Here is an 18,943-nt window from a genome sequence, read left to right as displayed (position 1 = left end):
TCACGACAATGCACACAAATAAATGTAGTGATGTAATCATGTAAATCAAACTTTACAAATCATGAACCAATAGGCCATATGATTGAAAACAAACTTAATTTAATATTTTCGGATGAATCATTTTTACTATCTTTATTATATTATAATACATAAATTTTATAAAAAAACATATATTTGGTAATTTTAATGTATTTTTAAATTTAACCTTTATCATTCTTCTAATATCGAAGGTTCAAAAAAATAAATTTTTTATTCAAAAATTTTCCACATTTTGTTCCACTATCCCCATTATCCTAGCCATTATCATATTATCCTAACATTTAAACAAAAAAATATAATTAAATTCAAGTTTATAAAATAATATTTAATTTCAAATAATATATATTTTATGCACATACAACGCATATTCTCAGTGTACTATTATGTATGATTGTCTAAGCATTTAAAAATAGGAAACAACCACCATGGTGATAAATTTTCAGCCACCGTGGCCATTGTGGAACGACTAAGGAGACAGTGAATTCTCGACTACCGTGGTCGTTGCGGATTTTTTTTAAATTTTTTTTTTTGCATTAAAGATATTCCAATATTTGTAACTATTACGTTCTCCGTCCCAAATACATTATCGTATTTTGTTTTTCACACAGATTAAGAAAAATTTATTGGAAAAATAAATTTTATATAAACTTTTTATTTTATCTCTATTTAATGTATTAAAAAATGATTGCATAATTTTCAAGGTGTAGTTAATAAGGGTATATTAGTAAAGAAGTGTAAAAAAATCACGGCACCCTACAACAGAAAGTCGATGAAACTTACAACAGAAAGTCGATGAAACTGGAACAACACTGTGATCGAGATAACGAATAATTCGTCGGTCGGATGAGACGACGAAAGATATAACGATAAAATAAAATTAATAATAATATATCTATTTTTTTATTCTAATATCGTAAAACTTGAATCAAACTGTTCGAAATCTTTAACTATTTGATGGTTTAAAAACTTTAAAATTTTATGAATTATGAAAGGGTTTAATTCGAACAAACGAAGAACGGGGTAAAAATATCATTAAACCACGTTGTGATTTTGGCCGTTTTTTTGTCAGCACAGAATCTGAGCACTAACTCCAATCCTGTTGCCACACACAAATACAAATACAGGTAGGGTTTTTCCACTTTCCATATAAACCCATGTACTTGTAATAAATCAAATCTTTCGTTTTTATGCCAAACAACTGCAGGAAGAAGAAGAACCCTCCTAAAGTCCCCGGCTTTTGCTCTCCTCCCTCGCCGCCAAAAGTCCAGTCCAATAAGCTGTTGTCCGCCGAGGAGATGGGCGGCGCTGGTGAAGTAATCGTGGATGAGCGGGAAGTGCACAACGGTGCCCCTGCGGAGGAGCCGTTTGATCTCAATGATTTCACCGTGATTAAAGAAGGGAAGGCTGAAATCTTAATGCACACCAAAAATCAAGTTTTTTTCAATAAAGCCCAGGTGCCTTGTTAAATCTCGTGTCGCTTTTTTTGCTTAAAGATTATGTTTTTCTTGGTTATTAATCTATTTTCGGTGGACGGGAAGCTAATTGTTTGCTACATTGATTCAGTATCAGATTACTGTTAATGAATTTAATATTCTATGCCCCTTGATTATTTATTTGAATTACCTAGCGGTTTCCTTTCAGGCTGAAGTTATAATAACTTCTGAAAAGTCTGAATTTTTTACTCTTGCTTTCGTGAGTAGCTTGAAGCTTACTCAATTGCTTTAATTACCTTACCTTATTTATATAATCTGAGGCTTGCATTCATAATTATAACTATGACAGGTTAATAACAGAGACATGTCTATTGCGGTTTTGAGAACATTTATATCGAAACGCAGACAAGAGCACGAGGCGATGCTTTCCAAAAGAATGAAAACTAAGCCCAAGGTTGCAGAGGAGTCTTCCGTTGAGCCGGAAGGTATTACAGATTCCATTGCTCATAATGGGAAAGATAATGTAAAGTGTGAAGTCTCTGAAGTGATATCACAACAGGGACCTTGCAGCATCTCTGAAAATCCGGCTTCTAATCACCTAGCTAACATTCGGAAGGAATTGACGCCACCACGAGTTCTCGAGGTTTTTTTTTATCATTTCGCTGAGTTTCTTTCAAGAAATTACATATGGTGTGATCGTTCAGTCATTTTTGTTCTATAGATTTTACATGAGTGCTGCGATTTTGAATTCACAGGCATTGTCGGCCTCTGGACTCAGAGCTTTGAGATATGCTCTTGAAGTTGATGGAATTGGTCAAGTTGTGGCCTTGGACAATGATAAAGGCAAGTTCATTCATTATGTATAGAAAGGGAAAGCAAGCGAAGGTGGAAGTATCGTTGGCCATTGAAAGTTTGTGAAAGGATATTAATTTTCGCAAATGAGGATATTTTTCTCATTTTACATAGCCATATGTGTTCTCCGAGTCCTCTTACAACCGTGCACGGTTTACTGCTGGGAGAGTCTATACTACTCCTGGATAAAAGCTTCAGTCACTTCGGCACCATTGATTTTGTGCGCCCCTCATAAAAATTATTCGGGACCAACATTATTTTTTAGGATCCAGTGACTATGATTTAGCTACACCATATGGAATGAATTTCACCCTTGTTTCATAGATTATTTCTGTATCATGATGGATCCAGTCAAATGCTGATACTACTCCTTTTGCAGCATCCGTGGAAGCTTGCAGGAGAAATATAAACTTTAATGGCTCAGTAGCACGCTCGAAGGTGGAATCCCAGCTTGCTGACGCTCGAGTTTACATGCTTACACATACAAAAGAATTTGATGTGGTATGCTTAATAATTTCATCGACAGAAATTCTTTTGTTGCATGTACCCAATGATTTAGAAACAGGAAATTTGCTAAAATTCATTTGTCATTCACACGATAAGGATAGTACTTGCCCAGCCATATACTGCGAGAGGATACAGATACATGAAAGAAATGCTTATTCTGGTATCACAAGCAAGATATGCAACAGTTTTCAGTAAAAAGTGATCACTGATTACATTTGAAATGACGTAGGGATATCGTATGGATTTTTTCAAGATACTCCAGCAATCCCATAATATTGACCGCGGATATATTTTGATCGATTAATATTGACAATTTAATCAGTACTCGAGCACCACATTTATGATGTTTTCTCCACATTCTGCAACATCTTTACAAAGTACATCACTTCAGGCTTGCTTTTATCTCTGGTCCGGGTTTTGGTATTTCGTAGCTGTAAAAAATCGTTTGAATTTCTGTATTTGTTTGTTTATTAAATTTTGGTGAGATATACTTTCTGCTCACTTTGTCAATATTACAGGTTGATCTTGACCCTTATGGTTCACCATCTGTCTTCCTAGACTCAGCTGTCCAATCGGTTGCAGATGGAGGGATATTGATGTGCACCGCAACTGATATGGCTGTGCTGTGTGGGAGCAATGGTGAGGCATGCTACTCCAAGTAAGAATTTTCAATCATTGAACTCGAATCTAGGTGACCGCAAAAAGTAACCATGGCTAATTACTCAACTTGTGTGATGTAGATATGGCTCTTACCCGCTGAGAGGAAAATACTGCCATGAGATGGCTTTGAGGATCCTTCTTGCAAGTATTGAGGTTTGTTTTTCAAATGAAATTTCACATTCAATATTTAGGACCAAGAGTATTTCTGAATTTTTTTTTTGTATCAGCTCCATTTTTGCCTACTTTCCGTGCTTAATATTATTGGTTTTCATTTAACTCAGTTGCTGATTTTAGTTGGTTGGCTCGATTATCACTTGATTAACAATAAAGTGGAAATAGTTATGTTTGATTAAATTTCGTTAAACTGCTCCTTTATTACCTCAGTCGTGTAGTGTCTGTCAAAGTACAATTTTATTAAAGATGAAGATCGTGTTCAATTTGCTGATTGTACACATGGGCAACTTTATCTCAAGGAACTAAGGCAGAAGGCTTCACGGGGTCCATGCGAAACACTATTTTTTTTTGGATTATAAATTTTATTTATTTCCTCATGGGCTTATATTCCATAAAAATATTTAAGCAGTTATTTTTACTTTAAGTTCTCTTTTAGATTGTTGATACAGCTGGTTTTATATTTCTTCCTTTATGCTGTTCTTTCTGGTCTTATGACGCATGAATATTCTTTTGGAATACAGAGCCATGCAAACCGTCACAAGAGATGCATTGTTCCCATATTATCTGTTCAAATGGATTTTTATGTTCGAGTTTTTGTTCGAATATACAGGTGAGTGTTTCTCCCCAAGATTGTTGATCAGTATTGCCTGCTGGTAGCAATCTGTGTAGTATTGTCTATTGAATTATTGCTTACAGTTCAGCAAGTGCGATGAAGAACACTCCTTTGAAGCTCTCATATGTTTATCAGTGCACTGGCTGTGATTCTTTTCATCTCCAGCCAATTGGAAGGACTGTGTCTAAGGTATACAAATCTTGCCTATTATTTTTCGACGTAACTCATCATGACATGATGCTATCCAATTCACATCTTGAATAATGTGCATGAAATGATGTTTTTCCCCTTATTTATTCCTCTAGAATAACAATGTTAAATACCATCCTGGATTTGGTCCCGTCGTTCCCCAAGCGTGTAGCGACTGCGGCAAGAAATACAACATGGGTGGGCCTATATGGTCTGCTCCAATCCATGATCAGGAATGGGTAACTTCAATTTTGGCGGATGTTATTTCTGCGCAAGATAATTATCCTGCTTATGATAAGATTTCAGCTGTATTGACTACTATTTCAGAGGTATGCAACCTTTCTTGGCAAACATTTTGTTTGGCCCTAGTTGCTTGAGGTTTAGATATTAATAATGAAACAAGGTGCTGTTAATATTCATTGGCTGATTATTGAAAGATTGTAAGAATACTTTTCAAATAGTGACTTCATTTTATTAAACACTAAAATTGTAATCTATTACCATTATGGGAACATTCATTGACATTTGGCTGTAAAACAATTGGTCGCTGCTTATGTTTGATACTTTGAACAAAGTGGCATATTTCATATTTATTAATTATTATAGAATCTGTTCTGTTCTCTTGTTTGCGTGGAATTGTTATTATGCATTAATGTTGGATATGTTGCTTGAAATCCCGAGCTTAAATAAGAATCTTTTTAGTCGAACCCTTTAGTGAGTTGTTTTTCAGAAGTCCCAAAAACATTCCAAAAGGAAGAATCGTAGTTTATTTCAAATTTACATTTGGTTTGTGATCTCTTCATGGAGAAGATTTAAGGTTTTGAGAGATTTGAGTGAAATACATTGCTGCATTCATTTCCATTCATTATTTTTAAATATTTCCAAATATTGTGAAGAGAACGAAGAATTTGCAGCAAATATATACCAGTGCTCTGTAGTCGTGTTCTTACTTGGTTCTGATCCATTTTACAGGAATTGCCTGATGTCCCTCTGTTTCTGAGTTTGCACAATCTGGGTGCAACATTAAAATGCACATCTCCTTCAGCAGTCATATTTCGTTCCGCAGTGATCAATGCAGGGTATCGTATATCTGGAAGTCATGCCAATCCCTTGGGATTAAAAACAGATGCCCCCATGAATGTGATTTGGGACATCATGCGCTGCTGGGTAGGCATAGGATATTTCCATATTCATGCAAATACCCTACACATATTATCTTCGGAAAAGATGGTTTCAAGATTTTAAATGCTCGACGGTTTGTGCCTAATTTGATGTTATCCTTCTATTTAGGTCAAGAAGCATCCTGTTAAAGCTCAGCCACCCGATCAGGCAGGAAGTGTAATCCTTGCCAAGGAACCTGTTTTGCAGGTAATCAACACCACCCTCCCACTATTTCGAATGTATATATACGTCCCCTCAATGTTTACACTATAATAAGCATGAAACAACATTTAAAGTAACTGGAAAAATTACTCCCCGATAGTGAGAGGCTTCTTAAAAACTTTATTGTACCTTCCTGCAGGCTAATTTTGCACGAGCTGTTGCTTCCCTTAGCAAGTCTCAGGTGAACAAAGTTGCCAGATTTCTTCCAAATCCTGAGCGTCATTGGGGTCCTAAGCTCAGGGCCGGTCGTAAGATTACCAGCAAGCACGTCTCTCTTCTTGGTGCAGAAGCAGTCAATGGAATAAATAATGAAGAAGACGAGAACCCAAGCAAGCGCATCAAGACTGAAGGCTCTACACCTAATTCATGATTTAAAAAGACTTATTTATCATTTCCTTGCCGATATTAACTCCGGTGCGAATTATTAACTTTATAGTCACTTGTCATCTTTCCCCAGCTGCATTTTCATTGCTTTGTGTCCTAAAAGTTTTTGCCCATCTTGTATTAGAAGTCAGGGTTATTTTGTTTCCGGTCCTTGGTTCTCTGCCAAAGTGGTTATGTTCTTTAAGAATCACGTTCGTGGCACTTTCAGGACATTAGATAAGTGAAGTGGGAAAACAAAGACGTTAAAAAATCATGAAAAAATATTCATTTGGATATTGCCTAGGATAACGTCTCAGTTTGTAAGAAACGGTCAAAATTCAACTTGCATACACCAATGGCTGTGTTTGCAAATGATAAAAAAGTAAATAAGGTAAACTCCAACACTGCGCACTTTTCAACTAAAACAGTAACTAAGAGAAAACATACATATAAAGATTATTAGAAGTCTAATTCGATGATGTTCCCAGTTTCCCACTTCAAGAAACCTCGCTTACTTGGCCTTCACAGGGTTGAGTTCATCCCAAGCTTCGATCCATGTCTCCATAGCATCTGCCAGCTTCACAAAATAAGGGTCTACTTCTCCAAGCTTTTCCCTCACCTGTTTAGCAAGTTCGAGGTAACACTTCTGCACGGTGGTTGAATCCTTGGAAAGGGTGGCGGATTGGAAGAATGGGATTATCTCTTCTTGCCAAAAGATTCCCTTGTACTCCTTCTTAAGATTCACAAAGGGGTTGCTAGCTTTGCTGTGCCAGATGTAGGGGAGCCCTGTTTTCACTCCCAATCCCAAATGATCGCAGATAACCTACACGATGATCAAGAACAAGGAAACATCAATCAGGATAATCTAGCACACTTGATGGCCTGAATCGAGTAAAAGTTTTGGTAATGGTACTACGTGCTGTAAACTGTCAAAAAAATATAGCACCTTAATACACCAGCCTGCCCACATGTCGTCGTATCGCCCAATGGGTTGACCATCACCCATGAGTCCGAAGTACATTGCAGGGCCGATGAGGTCTCGATCAAATCCCAGGTTCATGCCACACATTGGGAAAAGGGTGCCTTTTGGTATCGTCAAAACTACATCAACATACCTATATACACACATCCCACAAGACACATCAAGGATACTAGTACAGCCTAGCTTTTTCTATCATACATACTATTGCATATCTTGTTTCATGTAAGTAAACGAATGCGACTGAGTGGCTTCATACCTAGTGTTTCTCTCGAGAGGCTTGACAAGCTGTGTAGGAGCATCATAATCAGGGATGTTCAACCAGAGGCCATGAGAAACAGCTGTTGGAACACCTTCTCTGAGACTGAAAGGGTATCCGCGCACAAAATCCGCCCCCTCGCGGAAAGGATCGTACAGTGTGTTGAAGAAATGCGGAGTTGACGGGGAAAGCAAATTCTTGATGTGTTGTTCGAGGGCGTTGATGTCTTTACCAGACGGATCTTTCGCAACCTACTCGCAATTCACCATAAAAAATAAGTAAAAATGCTGGTGCAGATAGATTTTGCTAGATTATGTGGTTGCATAAAGTCAGATGCTTAGTTTACAAGAAATGATCTGCGTACTTATAACACATGTTCTACAAGGCATGATTTACAGATCTTTTGCCACCTACATCTAATGCGCACCATGAAACATTATACAAAAAAGGCCACACAGAGAAGGTCAAAATACCAGTTCTTGCATATCACTCAGTGAAATAATCGTATGAGGTAATTAATTATGGCCTCTTTATAGACGAAATGATTGTCATATTTGCTGGAAAATGATAACGAGTGCATCCAATGCATGTTCACTTACAAAGCAGTCATCATCAATGGTGTATATATACTTCTTCTTGGAGACCATGTATCCGAAGCAACGGCAAGCAGAATCCTTGAAGGAAATGCAGGAGGCTTTGGGGCCAAGGATCTTGTTAATGTCGTTCCGATTGTAGAGTTCGTAATCGAAGCCATCAGGGACCTTGATTGTCTTTGAAGGGTCTCCATCTTGGACTATGATCAAGTGGTACGGCTGAAAGAATGGCCTCCACATCTCCAAGAAATCAAGGTTTCGGATCGTCGGTATCACGATGTCGAGCTCATCCTTAAGTGGCGGAGGTGCGGTGGCGGTCATGGCGGCGGACGGTGGAGGGGATAGAGAAATTGAAGTAGATGGTGGTGGTGATAGGCGTTACTAAGTGTAATGTGATGACAATGTTTTTGTCCAAAGAGGCTACGTTATTATATGGATTATGGGGGACGTGTTTGCACGTGCGATAGCGGTGGGATAGGCACGTGTGGAGGGTGTCTAATTTGGTGATTAATTTGTATGGCAGGGGAATTGTTCAAAGAGGTTGTTGACCTATGTTTTTGGGAGACCTCAAGTATTCATTTTTCTTCCTCTTGTCTATTTTTTTTAAATATTATTTTCATATTTATTTATCTGCATTTATGTGGTGGAATTAGGAAAGGGATGTTTGTATTCATATGTATATGTATATGTATATGAATAGAAATTAGGGTAGTCCGATGATAAATGTAAAATGTATAACAAAAAGTACAAAGCCTTGCCAAAAATATTTGGACAATAAATATATGAATTAATTAAATATATATCCTTTTGAATTTTGTTAAAAGAGAGCTAGTATCCTCGCAAATATGTTTCATGGCAACCTACAAATGATACCAATTTGAAGTTGATGAAATGTCAGCATAATAGTCGTACGTACAATCATACGATTTGTGATAAGATTTTCAAATTAAAAGATTTGAAATGCATAGAGTATATTTGAAATAAAAAAAAATCCGGTAATATGAGGAATTTCAAATAATGCATTCTAATTAATTTTGAATCGAATGAATACAATGGATTTGATATGCCAATTTTCAATCAAATCCACTTAAATAATTCAATTCAAATGCAACTTAACATTGCGTTTGAATTGACGTATTTGAAATAATGTGTTTGATTGTTGGTCAGATCTCATGTAAGATGGTTCGATCAAATACATTAAGATCGTTTTATTTTTATTTTTATGTCAGATCAAATAAGTGATCATGGTTCGACCAGATATATTAAGACCTTTTTTTTATTTTTATGTCAGATCGAATAAGAGATTTGTATCACAAAATTAACCATGCAACGATATTACAAGAGTTTTTTTTTTTTTTTTTAATTGTTTGAATGAATTTATGTAGATATAAGGATAATTATAAAATACTCTCTCACATGCAGCCGTCAAATTCTTTCATTCGAGTGTAAGCAAATTTATTCGGCTGATTGAACACGCTAGTATTTCTATTGCTAGTTTTTGTTTTTGTTTTAAAAAAAAAAAAAAGTTTTTTTTTATAAATATATATAAATGTTAATATATGAGCATGAAAGTAAAAGGTAATTAGTATCGAATATGCGAAAAATGTTATTAAAAAAAATATTATCTTGATATCAAAAAAAAAATATTATCTTATTCTAAATATATAGATTTATTTGTTTTTCGACGCATAAATTATTAAAAAGTTAAAATTTTGTACAAACTTTATATTTAATCTCCATTTCATTTAGGAAAAAAGTGATTTGATGTTTTTTAAAACTTAGTTAATAAACCTAAAAATCTATTTCTACTATAAAAGTATGAATACAGGGCAAAGTTTTGCATTGTTTATTTACTACATTGCCCAAAAGATATGAATAATTGGTATTAATTGCATGGGCATAAGTGGAAAAATGGTGTAAAATTTAGGGTCAAATTTGGGATGTGCAATTTATACAAAACAATGTGTTGTTCATTCATTTAATTGATGCATTTATAAAAGTATGAATAAAGGGCAAAGTTCTGCATTGTGTATTTACTACATTTCCCAAAAGATACGAATGATTGGTATTAATTGCATGGGCATAAGTGGAAAAATGGTGTAAAATTTATGGTCAAATTTGGGATGTGCAATTTATACAAAACAATGTGTTGTTCATTCATTTAATTGATGCATTTATTATTATTATTATTTTATCCATTGAATACATTTTAATGCTTGTCATCATATTTCTAATTCATTCTAAAAAATAATAATTAGAAGAAAATTATAAAATAATGCATTTCATTATTATTTTTTGTCTTAAAAAATGTAAAAGTATGGGGTAAATTAATAATTAATAAGCAAAAAAAAATCTCTTGTGGATTATGTTCTAAGTGAATCATTTTTATTTTTATTTTTAATATTAATATTTATGGATAATAATGATTTGTTGTCTTGAAAAATATAGAATTATGAGGTAAATTAAGAGGAAAAAACTTTTATGCTTATGATAATATAATAGTAAGATGCTAATAAAAATGATGAATTAATATAATTAATTACACTAACAAATATAGCAATAGAATAATTCACATACTTTTTGTACTATGACAATAAAATAACTGATCATTTAAAATACTTAAGCAATATTTACACTTCTACGAAATTTGCGTTTAATATAATATATAGAAATATAACATCACCATAAATTTTATGAAGAATAAGTTTCATAATGCAATAATATATTAATAAAAACTTGCTATATTAGAAAAAAATAAAAAATAATATAAATTTTTTTGAACTCTTTAAACACAACATTTTAATTGGTTTATTAAATATCATATTGCATTTGTAAAATTAATTATACACTATAGCAATATAAGTGAAATAAAAAATTAAATTATTTTCATATAGTTTCTTTGTTATTACAAATACATTGTGTCAATTCACCTCTTATTTATTTATAGAAATTTACTTTCAATAAATTGGTTTGAATTATTTTCTATCAATTTAAGAAAAAAAAATTAAAACACATTTTTTAAAAAAATAATAATAATAATAAATAAAATTTAGTTACGACATATTTATAAGAAAATTTGGAAATAATGATACGTCATAATTCAATAGATATTTGATTATAAACATAAATTCGAGAAATAAAATTTTATCAAAAAACAATTCTTAGGAAAATATAAAACTATTAACATATAAAAATGATTCAGATTTTGGAAAATAAAAATATCATGTATTCTTTAAAACTATTAAAGATAATATATATTTATTTTATTATGAATATAAAAGTATAAATAGAATGACTAAGTTTTTCAGTATGAATTTTTTATTTTGCCTTTGGATTGTATATTCATTCGATTAATTGTATTGAGATGAGATTTTCTACATAGTGTTTTAAAAATATAAAAATTGTTATATAAAGTGAATATATATTTGAAAATTAATATATATTTTATATTAATTATTTTTAAAAAATTATGTATATTTAATAATTTTATCTTTAAAAGTGTGAATAGAAATAAAAAAAATTCATTAAAGAATTTGCCGATAAATAATTTCATGAAAACTTGGTGAAAAATGAACGTAAAAAAATAAGAAAAAAATACATAATATAAAATTTATGTATAATTTGGAATTTAAATAAAATTAAATATTATAAATTTCATTCATAAATATAAATAAATCAAAGATAATGATGGAAAAATAAAGAAAAAATTGTAATTTTAGTCCGCTAATATTTGATAATTATGATTTTGGGTCTATATTTTCATATGAAATAATTACATACATACCCCTGTGAAATCTCAAAATTTTTAAAAATCCATTATGAAAAATGAATTATCTATTAACTCCTTGTGTTTTCAAATCTTGAGCACATATATCCTTACGTTTTCAGTTTGAGCGTATCTCCTTATCCATACGTATTTTTGTAGGCGTTTTATGTCCAAAATTTGAAATACAAGGACTTAACAGATATAAAGGGCTTTTAGCTATATCAAAATTTCAACTTCAGTTTAGTCTTGCGTGTTTCGATTTTTGGCAATTTTACTTATTGTTTCTAAAAAATGCTGATGTAATACTATAAACGTCTACGCTACAAAAATATCACATAAAAAAACTCTAAAATCGTAAAAAAAAAAAACAAATATAGCATACTTTGAAATCTGATAACACAGAGTATCGAAATTATAAATAAAGAATTTTATAGAATCAAAAAAGTAATTTTTCTAAAAATAAATGTCAAAATGTAATCCACATTTAATCTAAATAAATTTAAGACTCAAATATAAGACATTATCAAATATTAAAAATTCACTATATCTTAGAAACAATAAAACAAATGAATATTATTTGAAATTTTAATTATTACTTTTTTTATTTTTATTTTAAAGGTGAATAAATTTAAATTTATTATTTGTCTTATGTTATATCTAATATATTTTCACGTGTCTAACCCATGAGACACGTGTTAATGATTTTCTAAATATCATATTATATTTATAAATTTAATAATATACTATTACAATATAAATGCAATCAATGAATAAATTATTTTCATATAATTTTTTGGTATTAAAAATACATTGTGTTAACTCGCATCTTATTTAATTATAAAATTTCACCTTTAGTGAATTTGTTTGAATTATTTTCTATGAATTTAAGAAAACAAAATTTAAAATACGTGAGCATCAAAGTGGTTTTTTCTAATATATATATATATATATATATATATATATATATATATATATATAATAGAAAAATAAAATTTGGTTACGACATACTTATAAGAAAATTTGAAAAAAAACGATACGCCAAAATTGAATAAAAATTTGATAACAAAAATAAATTTGAGAAATAATATTTTATCGTACATATTTCTTAAGAAAATCTAAAACAATTAAAAAAATTTGATTAGATGTTGGAAAAAATTTATATTCATTAAAATTATTAAAGATAATAAATATTTATTTTATTAAATTATGTCTTATTTTGATTAACATAAAAATGATTAGATTTTGAAAAATAAAAATATCTATTTATTAAAATTATTAAAGATAATAAATATTTATTTTATTAGATTGTGTATTATTTCAATTCAAAACAAATAACATAATAAATATTCACTCTAAATATATATATATATATATATATATATATATATATATGTTTGACAAATAATTTTTTTTTTTACTGAAATTATTGACAAATAAATTTTTTTTTACTGAAATTATTAAAAGAAAATCATGTATATTTAATAATTATTACTTTACCTCTCTAAAAGTTTGAATAAAAGGATAACGTTTTGCAATTGTGAAATAACAACTTTGTCATTTTATTTACACTATTAGTAAGGTCATATAAAAATATAAAAAGATATAAAAGTAAAACAACATTTTAGTTAGAACATAAAAGTAAATAAATATTTTTATTATATTATATGTAAATATTAATATCCATAAATAAATTATACACTTTCATTAAATTGCAATTAATGCGACCATTAATGTCATTAAATAATTCATTTTTGAATTATTATTTTTTGAAAGAACCATTTTTTAATTTCTCACAATTTGTCTTTATTTATATTACAACTTATGTAATGTTAGGCAATTTAAAAATATATAAGATTAAGCTAAATTTTAGTTTGTGACTTAATCGAGTTGCAGTTAATCAAATAGATAAATAAATTTTGAAAAAAAAAAGAAAAAAATCAAAACTTACGGTATTAATATAAATAGTTAAAATTAAAAAAAATATAAAAATATAAATATTGAAAAGAACAAAACTAAAAACTAAAATTTTCTCTAATAATATTAAAAGTTAAAGGCAAAAACATATATTTAAAAAATTAATGTAGGAGTATAAATTAAATCTATTACCTACATAAAAATGTGAATAAAAATGGTAAAATTTTATAATTGTGAAATCTATCTATCTATTATCTATTACCTATCTAAAAGTTTGAATAAAAAAGTAAAGTTTTATCATTGTGAAATAAAAATTTGCCATTTTATTTACACTATAAGTAAAGTCATATAAAAATATATAGGGATATATTACAAGTTAAATGACAAAAAAAATTAATATAAAAGTTACATGATTATAAATAAAAATATATATACCACAACCTAAGTACATAACCCAAAAAAACATGGGAGTTACATGATCAAAATAAAAGCAATATACAAGTGACATGATTAAAAATAAAAATGCATCATAATATTACTAAAAATGAAAACATTTAAGTTACAGGATTGAAAATACAAATTCACCATTAACATGACTAAAAGTGAAAAAATGATCATTGTATTATTTCAGTTAATTCTCATAATTAATAATTAAAGTTTATATGATTTTTATTATGATGCCGTGAAAATCTCAATAATTATAAAAAATAATAAATAGATATATTATATATAAACAAAGTGTCACCAACACGTGCTGTTTACTAGTATTGTAATTAAATGTAAAAAATGAGCTCAATGGAAGGAGAGGAAATAAAGACAGTAAAATTGAGAGACCGAGGTGGTAATACTAATAATAACACAAACATGATCCCAATTCCGTTGGGCTTTGATTAAACCCTAAACTTACCCTAGATCCATTGATAAATAGGAATTCAAAGCTTAGTTTATCCAAATTTGGTATAACGACGAAACGCGATGCACCGGAGATAATCGCATTCGATTACTAGATGGTGGTGCTGCTAGCACCGGAGACGTTATTCGTGGGACGCGGTGGTCCTCGCCACCGGAACAACTTCATTTCTTTCAACCGAGTCTATGGTTAACGATATGGTATTTATATTGATGTGATTTTTATGTAGCGTTAGCTTAAAGTGAAGACAAATTGGTGGATGGATGGATCATTCGATGAATTATCGATCTGGAAAAATGGATTTCAATTCTCTAATTGGATGTGTTAGCTGAAAAAAAATAATAATAATGTACATCTCTAATCTACTGTGCTATTCTTCCCTCTGTACACTGCTATTGTAGATGGATTTATTTAGTGGAAATCTTAATGTGAAGTCCATTAGGCGCTTCAACTCTTGGGAACTTCATCAACTTGTCTCCCCCAACTTCTTCCCATTTATATTTTGTCACAAAATAATGAAGAAATGTTGATATTTCAGCCAATCCCAGTTCTTTCCCAGGGCACTGCCTCGTGCCTCCTCCGAAAATCAAGAAATGGTGTTGGTTTTCAAGGCCTTTCTCCTGCAACGAACGATACAGTCTCAAGTTAGCGACTTTCTTTGGGTTTATTTTTATTTTTCTTGAAATGATTAATTTTTAGTTGTATAGTCTTTGAAATAATTGAATCTAGGAGTTGTGCACACTAACCATCCATCTCCATGGATTGAAAGTCAATGGATCTGGATAGAACCGTGGATCGTAGTTGACCTCTCTTGTGTAGACATATATTCTCCATCCTTTGGGGATGATGTATCCTGAAATGGGATCAAGCAAGTGGTAAGCATTTGTGGCAACATTTGATTTCAAAATACAGCCAGATCAGGGCGGATCAGCTATCCTGATGAACGCACGACTATGTGGTATATATTGATGGCGTAAAACTATTCTTTGGGAGTTAAGCTAGTGTTACTTCTGTTATCTTGAATTCTAGCATATTTTTCTGTAAACAAGATCAAATCACAATAATAGTTTGTTCTAAAGAGACAGCAGGTGCCAATCTTGAGTTTCTGGCTGAAGTTAGAAAGTGCAGTTGGAGATTTGAGATTCCTTCTTTCTTATCCACAATTATGAACAAAATAATTCATTTGGACAGAAGAGGGGACACCAATGGAATGTCTTGGGTTGGAATGGTAGGTTTTCCATGTGGATCTTGATAGGGTAGGGTCCATTAAGAAAGATGATCTCTTATTCTATCATTGCTTAGGTATGCAACTGCTACTTTTATAAAATATTTAAATACAGTAAATCTTGAATTCCTGTCTACTGTGAAAACATTTTCTTTTTTAGAATGTCAGTCTAGGTTAAAACATGTTATAATGATAAAAAATCACAAAGAACACAAAAGGGCTTTAACTATACAGTAAAAGGAGTATTTTACGTACCATTTATTTCCATATCTGTAGTTGTTTTCCTCAAAACTCCATTGACTATTGTAGCCAATCTTGATGTCTCATATATAACCTGCATCAAGAATATCAGGAAAAAACGGATCAGCTCCCTGAAATTTTAGCCCGCTAATTCATGTGAGACTTCACATTACTTACCGCACGTGTGAAACGCATTGATTTGTAGTCATTGTAATCAATAGGGTCCTCTGGTTTTTTCTTTTCCCTGATTGCCATATGTTCTTTCTGAAAATTTGAAATCGAGTTAAGATAATTGGGAATTATCAAACTAAACATAAAGCACACACTTTGAGCTCAAACGTTTTACACTAACCCTTAATTCTTCAAGTACTTTTGGATGATCATGAAGGTACTTGACAGCCATCATAGAAGTAGTCGAAATGGTCTCATATCCAGAATACAAGATTGTGATGATTAAATCAATCATTTCCTCATCACTTAACTTATATTTATTCTCTTTGTGAAGAAGGTAACCAAGCATATCATACTGAGTTTCTCCACTGGCCCGTCTCGCTTCTACTAGTTTTCTCAACAAGCTTGTAATGATACGCCTTGCCTGGAATCCACGATGATAGTTTGTATTGGGAAGGTTAATAGGCAGTGAAAGAGTTCCCAATACAAGCTTGAAGAACTCAGGCATGAAATCGTGAGCTATTGAGTTAGCTTCATTGCTTGCTATTTGCCGCAGTGATGATAGAAACGCCATCTGAAATAAACATGGATATTCTAGCGTCAGAACTAAAAACAATGGAGAGTGGCAAAAAACCGAGTCTTTCATTGGATCTTGAGTTTCTGAAACACACCTCTTTTGTTTTCTCTTGAATGTCTATGATCTTCCTATCCCAATCACAAAGATGGGATCTCATAAAATCGTCGATTTTCGGCAGGAGTTGCTCTTTGATCATGGTGGGGGAGATTAGAGCAAGCAATGCCCCTCTCATGTACTTGTGAGCAGAGCCGTGGACTGCTGCAATATTGCATTTCCCCAATATGTCTAACATGGACTGAGGATATCCAGGTACTAGCCCTTTTGCTTCATTCACTAGAATGTATCTGTTTAGCTCTGGATCCATTGAAACAACAGTGGGACATCCCAAGATGTGGGACTTGAAGAAATTCCCAAATCTGTCATAGCAGCAAAATTTTTGTCAAAGAATGACCATAATCTGAACTATATTTTTACCAAAAAAAAATGAAAAATTGAATCTTGCAACAAGAACGGTGAAATCTACCTTGATCTCTGGTTTTTCATGAATCCAGGACCTTGTTTGAGAAACTCAGTGGTCTCTCCGAAAACAGGCCACCCCATGGTGCCTGGAGGCAATCCCTTCTTCCTGTATTTGACCTCATTCCATCTCAATAAAGCAGCACTCAAGATGCAGAGTCCCCAGAATACCCCCGCAAGTACCAGCAAGCCTGCCATTGTTTCTTCAGAAAAGCTCCAATAGTGAGAAAGAGAGAGATGGAGAGAGAAGAAGAGATGTGATTTGCTCTTACTTAATACTGCCTGATCATGAGTTCGTGCGGGTGCTTATATAGACATAATGAAACCAGTAGGCGTATGGATGACAGAGAGACAGAGGTAGAAAGAGGCAGAATACGTCAAAATCATGCACACTGCTATGGTAGGGACTTCTTCTTACAACTTATGGTGAAAAAAATAAAAGAAAAAAGAAAAAGCCATTTTGGAGATTGTTAAATCTAAAGTGTAAGTTTCCAACACATCCATTTTATTATTGTTTTTTTTTTCTCAAAGTTTTAGCAAGATAACATATATCAGAAGTTTGATTCAGGCCACATTTTTTCATGCTTCTGACTTAGAAAAATCGATCAGCCAAATATTTTTTTTTTCTTGATATATACATAGGCGGTGGGGGAGTTTTCAGACTAGAACTATAGTTTAGTTTAATTATCATGAGATTTCTTAAAGAGCTTTCATATTAGTGATTAATCAAAAAATTAGCGGGGTAGGAGGAGCACATGGATGCCACTCTAGCAGAAGAAAATTAAAACCTCGGCATCGAGTAGTTCACATGTCTATCACATAGATTTGTACATAAAATAAAGTACAAAAGTCACTTGAAAGGCATATTGTTTGCGGATTATGTTCATCCATGGTCGAGCCCTTTTACCAATTGAATTAATGTGAGAGTTGATTTAAACGTAAATTTCAATTCTTGGGCACCTTTATTTTTATATGTTTTTTTTTAATTTATTATCTCACTCGAATTCGTTATATCATCAGCAAAAGAGCAAGTGTTCTTTTTGTAGAAAATGGTGCCTGTTATTTAATTGGAGACAAGGTGTTATATACTTGCAATGAAGTTTGTACTAGTGATCGAGTCGGTCCCTCTCCTATATATATAATGGGATATAATAATGAAAGATTATATAGCATATAGGCTTGTGATTATGAGCAATTTGTCTTGTGAAATTTGACTTTCTGAGGATGTTTTCCTCTTTCCCAATGCACCTCACGTTCTAATCTTCTTCATATTTCAAACAATTCCTCGTCTTTATAGAGCCTTGTGTACATAGGAGACTATACGAGCTTATAATTTTTTTTTACTTCGATTTGGTGGTAATTCAGCGGTATTAGAAATTCGTGTAGAGCAATAAAAAGGAGTCAGATTTGATGAGATGCAATCAAATTTTCTTCATTCCCAGTTGTCCGCAGGACATTTTTTTATTCCAATTCTACACATTTCAAGAAACTGGTGAGTGGCAACTGACTGCCTTCGATGAGAGGCTACTGATCTTTTTTTTTTATTAATATATTAAAAAAAGACACAATTGCTAATAAAT

General features: G+C 31.8%; 3 protein-coding genes and 1 long non-coding RNA gene across 11 annotated transcripts; 2 read left to right on the top strand and 2 right to left on the bottom strand.

Moving 5' to 3' along the window:
• The first annotated feature begins 1,065 nt into the window (after positions 1-1,065).
• Positions 1,066-6,377, top strand: LOC140864306 (tRNA (guanine(26)-N(2))-dimethyltransferase 2-like). 2 transcript variants are annotated; one of them, XM_073268411.1, is made up of 13 exons: positions 1,066-1,163; positions 1,244-1,493; positions 1,822-2,115; positions 2,228-2,315; positions 2,704-2,825; positions 3,350-3,489; positions 3,572-3,644; positions 4,187-4,275; positions 4,362-4,467; positions 4,584-4,796; positions 5,440-5,634; positions 5,758-5,835; positions 5,990-6,377. In XM_073268411.1, exons 2-13 carry the CDS (start codon positions 1,335-1,337, stop codon positions 6,218-6,220), a joined length of 1,788 nt encoding a protein of 595 aa, XP_073124512.1. In that variant the 5' UTR covers positions 1,066-1,163; positions 1,244-1,334; the 3' UTR covers positions 6,221-6,377. The 2 variants fall into 2 exon arrangements, with proteins under 2 accessions (XP_073124512.1, XP_073124511.1); XM_073268410.1 differs by lacking the exon at positions 1,066-1,163 and having other exon boundaries at positions 1,170-1,493.
• A 347-nt stretch (positions 6,378-6,724) lies between these two features.
• Positions 6,725-8,365, bottom strand: LOC140864308 (probable UDP-arabinopyranose mutase 2). Its single transcript, XM_073268413.1, has 4 exons — positions 8,051-8,365; positions 7,452-7,702; positions 7,160-7,328; positions 6,725-7,036 (listed from the first exon to the last, which is right to left on the bottom strand). Exons 1-4 carry the CDS (start codon positions 8,363-8,365, stop codon positions 6,725-6,727), a joined length of 1,047 nt encoding a protein of 348 aa, XP_073124514.1.
• A 6,329-nt stretch (positions 8,366-14,694) lies between these two features.
• Positions 14,695-17,533, top strand: LOC140864309 (uncharacterized). 7 transcript variants are annotated; one of them, XR_012144198.1, is made up of 5 exons: positions 14,844-14,983; positions 15,173-15,278; positions 15,364-15,862; positions 17,026-17,156; positions 17,399-17,533. It is a non-coding gene; the product is annotated as an uncharacterized lncRNA (long non-coding RNA). The 7 variants fall into 7 exon arrangements; XR_012144199.1 differs by adding an exon at positions 16,608-16,774 and having other exon boundaries at positions 15,173-15,862; XR_012144197.1 differs by adding an exon at positions 16,605-16,774 and having other exon boundaries at positions 15,173-15,862.
• On the bottom strand, positions 14,981-17,970 carry LOC140864307 (cytochrome P450 85A1-like). The gene is made up of 7 exons (XM_073268412.1): positions 17,371-17,970; positions 16,942-17,263; positions 16,452-16,844; positions 16,277-16,363; positions 16,115-16,193; positions 15,381-15,487; positions 14,981-15,254 (listed from the first exon to the last, which is right to left on the bottom strand). Exons 1-7 carry the CDS (start codon positions 17,559-17,561, stop codon positions 15,042-15,044), a joined length of 1,392 nt encoding a protein of 463 aa, XP_073124513.1. The 5' UTR covers positions 17,562-17,970; the 3' UTR covers positions 14,981-15,041.
• Positions 17,971-18,943: the final 973 nt, after the last annotated feature.

This window comes from Henckelia pumila, chromosome 4 (genome assembly GCF_033568475.1).
Source record: "Henckelia pumila isolate YLH828 chromosome 4, ASM3356847v2, whole genome shotgun sequence".
In the NCBI taxonomy this organism is placed as follows: Eukaryota; Viridiplantae; Streptophyta; class Magnoliopsida; order Lamiales; family Gesneriaceae; genus Henckelia; species Henckelia pumila.
The sequence above is the reverse complement of the archived record's forward strand: the minus strand, read 5'-3'. Positions and strand labels throughout refer to the sequence as shown.

Bases quoted from the DNA above. Each gene is read 5' to 3' on its own strand.
- LOC140864306 (XM_073268410.1), top strand. From the start codon at position 1,227: ATGCCAAACAACTGCAGGAAGAAGAAGAACCCTCCTAAAGTCCCCGGC. The intron at 4,276-4,361 runs GTGAGTGTTTCT...TATTGCTTACAG, and splicing joins GTTTTTGTTCGAATATACAG to TTCAGCAAGTGCGATGAAGA. The intron at 4,797-5,439 runs GTATGCAACCTT...TCCATTTTACAG, and splicing joins TATTGACTACTATTTCAGAG to GAATTGCCTGATGTCCCTCT.
- LOC140864308 (XM_073268413.1), bottom strand. From the start codon at position 8,365: ATGACCGCCACCGCACCTCCGCCACTTAAGGATGAGCTCGACATCGTG. The intron at 7,703-8,050 runs GTAAGTGAACAT...AATTGCGAGTAG, and splicing joins CCATTGATGATGACTGCTTT to GTTGCGAAAGATCCGTCTGG. The intron at 7,329-7,451 runs GTATGAAGCCAC...GTGTGTATATAG, and splicing joins CCTCTCGAGAGAAACACTAG to GTATGTTGATGTAGTTTTGA.
- LOC140864307 (XM_073268412.1), bottom strand. From the start codon at position 17,561: ATGGCAGGCTTGCTGGTACTTGCGGGGGTATTCTGGGGACTCTGCATC. The intron at 17,264-17,370 runs GTAGATTTCACC...CTGCTATGACAG, and splicing joins ATGAAAAACCAGAGATCAAG to ATTTGGGAATTTCTTCAAGT. The intron at 15,488-16,114 runs GTACGTAAAATA...ATCCCATTTCAG, and splicing joins TACAGATATGGAAATAAATG to GATACATCATCCCCAAAGGA.